Source organism: Dama dama, chromosome 11 (assembly GCF_033118175.1).
Source record: "Dama dama isolate Ldn47 chromosome 11, ASM3311817v1, whole genome shotgun sequence".
In the NCBI taxonomy this organism is placed as follows: domain Eukaryota; kingdom Metazoa; phylum Chordata; class Mammalia; order Artiodactyla; family Cervidae; genus Dama; species Dama dama.
In genome coordinates, this window is record NC_083691.1 from 60,701,426 (window position 1) to 60,709,475 (window position 8,050).

Below are 8,050 nucleotides of genomic sequence, written 5' to 3' on the forward strand. Positions count from 1 at the left end.
ATTATCTCAAAAGATGCATAAAAAGCACTCGACAAACTTCAGTATCCTTCCATGATAAAAAACTCTCACCAAAGTGTGTATGGAGGGAATGTATCTCAATATAATAAAATCTATTTATGACAAACCCATAGTCTACAACATACTCAACGATGAAAAGAACATCTTTCCACTAAGTTCTGAATAAGAAAAGGATGTCCATTCTTACCATCTTTTTTTTCTTAGTCAGTACACATCCAGAATTTATTCTAATACATTGTGAAGAACTTGGGTCAAAGAAGGAAAACATATTATCATTTTATAATCACAGAAGATTTAATCCTGCTTATATTTAAGGAAATGTAATAACTCTACACAGCAGTGTTCTGTGTATTTGCCCGACTCCAAAGACCAAGCTTTTACATTCTATCATCTTGTCTCTAGTAAACAACGTAAAACCACTGCTAAAGGTGGTGACTACGACTATATGTTCTATAGTTCTTGCTCAAATGCTCAGTCATGTCTGACTCCTTGTGACCTATGGACTATAGCTTGACAGGCTCCTCTGTCTGTGAGAGTCTCCCAGCAAGAAAACTGGAGTGGAGTGCCATTTCCTTCTCCAGGGGATCTCCTCAACCCAGGAATCAAACCTGTGTCTCTTACATCTCTGGCACTGGCAGGTGGATTCTTTACCACTAGCACCACCTGGGAAGCCCCCAAAGGAGAAAAACATATTACCATCTCATAAAATAATCATAAGATTTAATCCTGTTTATATTTAAAGAAATGTAATAATTCTACCCAACAGTGCTATGTGTACTTGGTTTTTCTTCAAGGAATGAAACCTAAGAATTGTGCTTCTTATATACTTATTTATTATTTTATATACGAGTATGGGCTTCCCTGGTGGCTCAGATGGTGTAGAATCTGCCTGCAAGGTGGGAGACGTGGGTTCCATCCCTGGGTCAGGAAGATCCCTTGGAGAAGGGAATGGCAATGCACTCCAGTGTTTTTGCCTGGAGAATCCCATGGACAGATGAACCTGGTGGGCTACAGTCCATGGAGTCACAGAGTCAGACATGACAGAGCTACTAACACTTTCACATAGGAGTATAGTTCATTAACAATGTTGTTAGTTTCAGATATACAGTGAAGTGATTCGGTTATACAGATACATGTAGCTATTCTTTTTCAAATTCTTTTCCCATTTAGGTTATTACAGATAGTTGAGCAGAGTTCCCTGTGCTATTCAGTAGGTCCTTGTTGATTATCTATTTTAAATATAGCAGTGTATACACATCAGTCCCAAACTTCCAATCTACCCCCATCACCCTTCCTCCCTGATATCCATAAGTTCATTCTCTGAGTTTGAGAGTCTGTTTCTGTTTTACAAGTGGTTCATTTGAATCATTTTTTCAGTTCTGCATATAAGCAATATCATATGATATTTGTGATATGTATTAAAACAAAGAAATAATACCATTTACAGCAAGCAGCATGGATGGACCTGGAGATTATCATACTAAATGAAGTAAGTTATGCAGAGAAAGACAAATAGCTCACCATTTCTATTCAACATAGTTTTGACAGTCCTAGTTACAGTAATCAGACAAGAAAAAGAAATGAAACATATCCAAATTGGAATTGAAGAGATGAAGTTATCATTTTGCATAGATGACACGATACTCTATAGTAAAACCCCAAACATTCTACATAAAAACCATCAGAATAAATAAATTCAGTAAGATAGCCAGACTACAAGATTAATATACATAAATCTGTTGTATTTTTTCACTCTAACAATGAAATATCAGAAGGGGAAAGTAAACAAATTCATTTAAAATCATATAAAAAAAATCCTAGGAAGAAACCTAACTAAGGAGGTAAAAGACCTAAATGCTAAGAACTATAAAACATTGATAAAGGAAATTGAAGATGATTCAAAGAAAGGGAAAGATATCACATGCTCTTCAGTTGGAAGAATTAATATTATTAAAATGGTGATATTATCCAAGGCAATCTTCAAATTTGATGCCATCTCTATCAAATTACTGATGACATTTTTTCATAGAACTAGAACAAATAATCCTAAAATTTATAAGGAACCACAAAAGAACTGCCAAAGCAATCCTGAGGAGAAAGAAGAAAACTGGAAGCATAACTCTCCCAGACTTCAGATAATACTATAGAGCTACAGTAGAGCCCAGAAATAAAACCATACACCTACTGCCAATTAATCTTGACAAAGGAGACAAGAACAGAACAAAAAAAAGACTCACAGATGTAGGAAAAAAACTTATGTTTACCAGAGGGGAAAGGGTGTCGGGGAGAAATAAATTAGAAGTATGAGACTGATACAAACTACTATATATAAAATAGATAAACAATAAAGACTTACTGTACAGCACAGGGAACTTATGCAATATCTTGCAATAACCTATAATATGAAAATAATCTGAAAAAAATATATATAACTCAATCAGTTTGCTATACACCTGAAACTAATACTGTAAGTCAACTATACTTCAATTAAAAAAATAGAGGCTAATACTATGTCCCACTGGTAAGCAGTCTCTGCAAGAATGAATATCTCAAGGCAGACATTCCAGTACTGGATCATACAGTAGACATATCATCTGAACAGCAACAACAACAAAAATAAATGCACTATATCTTCTATATACTTCCTTAAACTTATCTCATTTCTTCTTTTTCCTCTCCAGAATAAAAGAAAAAATAAAATGTTCCTTGCAGGACAAGTTTTCATCTTTCAATAACACCTTAAGGACTACGATAATCAAAAACTATTCAATACATTTCCAAACTCTGCCTTCTCTCCTTAGGTTCCCAGTGCTACCAACACTTTACAAGTACTGCCTTACCTGTCTAATCTGCCATTTTCTACAGCAGCATGTTAAATACAGTAACCGCCAGCCACATGTGACTATTTAAGCAAACTAAAAATCCAGTTCCTTAGTCACACTAGCCACATTTCAAGAATTTTACAGCCACGTGTAGCTAGTGGGTAATATACTGGATGGTGAAGATACAGACACTGAAAGATGGCATGAATCACTCAGTAGAGCACAATGGTTAAGAATGCAGACTCTGAGGCAGCCAGGGCCCAGAGTAGTTCAATATCCTTTTAGACTAACTCAGCTATTTAGAAGCAGAGCGAGGAGTGGAACTCAGCTCTCTATCATTAATTTTTTCAGCATTTATAGATCATTAACTATGCTCAGGTAAACATTATGCTGAACCTGAGATGTATAAGGCAAGATCCCTTCCCTAGCCCAGTCAAACTGCTCAGCTAATGCCACATGGAACACAGTTAATCTCTGTTAAGCTCTGCCCAAATTCTTGACCCACAATTTTGTGGGTCAGAATAAAACAACTATTATAAAATAAAATAAGTAAATAAATCCGAAACAAAACAACAAAAAAAGGATATAGGCTCTGCGGCAGATTCCCTAGGTTGGAATTCTAGTGCTGCCTCTTATAAGCCCGTCTGACCTTGGGCATGTTATGTAATGGAAATGACAGCAAATTTTGGTCCCTTGACAATCATTAGTAATAACTTACTTGCCCCATACTTCACTACAGTTTTATCAAAAACAAGAATCACTGGTATAGAAAAATACTAATACTAGAAGTAAAATTCTTAACCAAAATTACAAAAATTACTGACCTAATGATGAAAACTCGTCCTCCAGAGTCCTAGAGCTGTTGGGAGATGAACTCTGATCATCTTTACTTTCTGAAGAATGGTGTGCTCCATCCTCTTTGTCGGCTGAAAGATCAACCATTCTGGATTCTAACAGGACATTTTTTGAATATAACAAGAAAGATTCAGGATGTTGGAATCAATAACTGAAATTCTACACAACACATAGCATATGTAAAATACAGTGTTTTAATTTTACTTCACATATTTAAAGTAGATATGCAGACCTTTCTTTAACTTCCTTTCTTTCTGAAATCAACAGTCTATAAATATGCAACAACTAGTGAAATACTTAACTAGAGAAATAACATGAAATACATACTATTTAAAAATGCAACAAAAAGAGGGAAGGGAAAAACAAAAAGAGAAAAAAGTAAATGACAAAAAAATGAAAGAATATTTAAAAGAGAAAAGACTAACAGTGGTAGTAAATAAGAATATAAAGAAAAGAACACTTAATGTATACTTGCTATGTGCTAGGCATACTGAAGTCTGTTTTACAAAATATATTTCATTTAATTCTCACAATTCAATAAAGTAAATGCTATTACTGATGAGGACACTAGGGACTGGAAAGGCTAAATAACATGTCCAGTATCACAAAGTTACTAAACGGAGATATCAAACTCTTGGATTTAGGCTGGTGGTAAGAGGTACTATAATGGGCACTGCAGGCTCAAACTAAATCATGGATCTATTTCCACTGTGTGATTCTGGAAAGGACACAGTCAATTAATCAATAAATAAAGATAGTATTAAGAGAGAACACCCCACAGAAGTGTTATCAGGACTGAATGAGCAAAACGTAAAGGAATTCATGGTATTATTGACAAAAAAGGACTTGTTGGTTCACAGTTATTTTGTAATATTTGTGAACAACCTTAAGATTTAAGATTGCATAAATAACTACTCTATCTTAAAAATGTTCCTTAGGGATTTCCCTGGCAGCCCAGTGGCTAAGACTGAACCTTCCAATGAAGGGAGTGCAGGTTTGAACCCTGCTTAGGGAACGAAGATGCTGCCAATCATGCATGGGTAAAAGATCCACTCAGAGTGCAAAACACACGGGTGGATTTTAACCTAATCGAGCATAACAAAATGATACGGTTTCAGCTTCCACATGTCACGTAGAAATTGGCACTTGCCTTCTGCCTGTACAAGGATTAAATCACAAACTGCTATAGTTACTGATCTTCAACACATCCTGAAAGGAGTTCAGGGTAGAGATCAGGAATGAGGCACTCTGTGCTTTGGGAAAACTGGCAGAACAGGCTTTCAGACAGGTATTTTCAGGAGATTTTATGAGCCCAGTTCTTGCAGCCCCTCACATCTAGAAAAGCACTAAAATCATTAACGGTGACATTTGTTCCTCAAGACTAGCAGCAAGCTTCTGCTAAAATGTGTTTTTGACTGCACAACTCCTCTTCACTAAAATCATATATAATATTGACCTCTTCCCTACATCTCTGGAGCAGTTTCTCAGAGCTATATGAAATGCTGCTCCTGGGCTACAGTTTTCATTTTGCCCCAAACAAAACTTAACTCACAACTCTTACATTGTGTGTTTTTTTCAGTTGACATCCGTTGCAAACTAACCTTTGAAAACCTATTACCTTTTGAGCTTCCTTGTAACACTCAAGTAGAATACTCTCAAAGAACTAAAGAGGAGGCTATTAAATACTCTTAATCACCTATCAGTGGTTTTCTTCACATGTTCAAACAAAACAATATATTTCAACAGATTGACTGCAGAGACAGCTTTCAGAATTCAGCTGTCTTCTGATAAGCCAGACATTAAAGACATTTGCAAACTGAAATCAATGTCATTCTATTTCTTGGAAAACAGTTATTTTTCTTAAAAATGTTTATTACCCTTACATGTAATGAGTTAACTTTAAAAAAGAATAAAAATGTATCTTAATTTCTAATATGGTAAACTTTATAGGGGCTTCCTCTCTGGTGGCTCAGTGATAAAGAATCCTCAGCCAAAGCAGGAGACTCGGGCTCCATCCCTGGGTCGGGAAGATGCCCTGGAGGAAATGGCAACCCACTCCAGCATTCTTGCCTGGAGAGTCCCATGGACAGAGAAGCCTGAAAGGCTATATAGTCCTTGGGATCACAAAAGAGTCAGACATGACTTAGCAACTGAACAACAATAAACATTATAGATACAATCCACAGAAACAAAGGTTCTTTGGGATCTTTAATTATTCTTAAAGAGTATAAAGGGTAAACTTTAAGACCAAAAGGGTAAGAACAAAATGTTTGAGAACCAAAGTTTAACCAGATGACTTACACAAAGCACAAAAATATTTTAAAAAATCATGAAAACTTCAGACAAACAGGTGATTATTAACAATGACTAAGAAATCAACAAAATCACTTGGACTAAAAATACTGGGGTGAAAATAGTCCTACCTCAAGACTATATAACCAAAAACTATATATGTATATATATAGGTTTTTTTTTTACAGATACTTTATTGAAATTATACCATCTTGAAAATAATAAAAAAAAAAAAACCATGTAACATATTAGCAACGTAGGTTTGTTTTCTACATGGTATTTCATCCTGTGACAAATCAGAAAGGTTCAATTATCATTCTACTGGTGACATTATCCACAGGTGACAAACTGGATTTTCTATTCATATTAACAGGGCAGGGATTAACCTCAATTCATTAAACCTGGGTGTTATGTATTCTGGAGTGCCATGGATTGCAGACAAAGTAGGTAAAAATTGCCATTTACCTGGAGAAGTTGATTGCTTCCAGAGACTTTACTACTAAGTTCACGATGGAATATTTTTAGAAGTTCCTTTTAGACTGAAATATAATCTCAAATATTTTTATGTGTGTCTGAGTCTGAAGTTAATGTATTTATACTTCAAGACACCACATAACAAGTTCCTTCCAAGTCTGTTTCTGTGTTTTTATTTCTTTCTCTAACTATATAGCTTTATTTCTAACTATATTCGTATTTAACTCCAATTCAAACTAGAACATATCTCATGTAAACAACTTTATGCTGCCTGAATCCTATTTTCAAGAAGGCAAAGAAGGTACTTCAAAATTGCTGCATTGCATTTAACTTTATTGGTAGGTAGTCTACAGCGTCACCAGTCAGTGAAAGTCGCACAGTCGTGTCCCCTCTTTGCGACCCCATGACTATACAGTCCATGGAATTCTCCAGGCCAGAACAGTGGAGTGGGTAGCCTTTCCCTTCTCCAGGAGACCTTCCCAACCCAGGGCTCTAACTCAGGTCTTCCGCATTGCACACGGATTCCGTACCAGCTGAAACACAAGGGAAGCCCAATCTACTGTTAGTGACACATACTGCTACGCTTATCTTTTCTTTAAATAACCGATTAAAAAAAAAAAAAAAAGTCCCAAAGTCTGTCACCTAAGTTTTCCCAGCGTACCAGTTTGGTTAAGTGTTTTCGAGAAAAAGAAATGGGGACAGAAAGCACTTCCGCCTACCTAAGAGTATTAGGAATTTTTTAACTCTTGGGTGACAATTTAGGTTCTCCGTAAGCAACAAGCACTTAAAGCAGTCACCGGTGAGGGTTCAGTTGACGATGCAAACACAAGCCCAAACCGCGCAGAGTTCTTTCTACGCCCCCAAGCGGCCCAATGTGGACATGCAGGCAGCAGGCCAGTGTTCACAGGCACGCATCTCCGCGATTCAATGCTGCTGCGGTAGGCACCGCGTTACAGAAAGCTTTAGACAGCCCCGCGGACTTCTACCTCACCCTCCCCACTCCGCGCTGCGGGCGCCCACTCTGCTGCCCAGCGTCACCTGGGACGTCCGAGGATCCGTCCAAGCGCGGAGCCGCTGTCGCGGCGCGCCGGGAACTAGCCCAGGCCCGGCCGCGGCGGCGGCCCCGGCCCCGGCGGAGCAGTTCAGCCACCTCCGCATGGCCTCTTCCAGACGGCGGCCCTTTCACCGCAGGGCCCCGGGCCTCCTGCTCCCCAGTCTCCCCGGGTTCAGCAAATGTCTCCTGGGCGCCGTCGCTGTCACTAGAGTCTGCTCGGTGCGGCCGGAACGTTCTTTTCGGCCTGTGAGCCATGGCCGAGGACCCAGCGCCCCGCGCAGCTTCCGTTTCCCGCCGGCTAACCCCGCCCCTCTAGGGCAAGTACCCCGGCAGACGCTCTTGCTTTTCCACTGCTTGCTTGCATGGGACCCGCCCAGCTTAGACGTCAGCTTCGCCCTTCGCATGCGTGCTTTGCTTCTTTCGATCTGCTCAAGAGTTGGGGTTCTAGGGATGAGGTATGGGGGTGTAGAGCGTTCTCTTTGCTTTGCAAGGTGAGCTTGAGAAATTCTCGCAGACTCTGCTGTGGAGAGCAGCG

The 8,050-nt window shown here is 38.7% G+C and overlaps 1 protein-coding gene across 7 annotated transcripts in view; it reads right to left on the reverse strand.

Moving 5' to 3' along the window:
- The window catches only part of GCFC2 (GC-rich sequence DNA-binding factor 2), an 81,081-nt gene extending 73,263 nt beyond the window's left edge, over positions 1-7,818 (reverse strand). For 3 of the 7 annotated variants that reach the window (XR_009694750.1, XM_061155372.1, XM_061155373.1), the window contains exons 1-3: positions 7,500-7,818; positions 3,665-3,790; positions 2,375-2,431 (exon numbers count right to left, since the gene is read on the reverse strand). Coding sequence is in view for 2 of the 7 variants with exons in the window: in XM_061155372.1 (XP_061011355.1) it covers positions 2,375-2,431; positions 3,665-3,790; positions 7,500-7,770 (454 nt within the window). In the remaining 5 variants the exon portion in view is untranslated. Of the gene's footprint in view, positions 1-2,374; positions 2,432-3,664; positions 3,791-6,452; positions 6,995-7,499 lie in introns of all 7 variants that reach the window. The other 4 variants (XR_009694752.1, XR_009694751.1, XR_009694754.1 and 1 more) reach the window with 3 other exon arrangements.
- Positions 7,819-8,050: the final 232 nt, after the last annotated feature.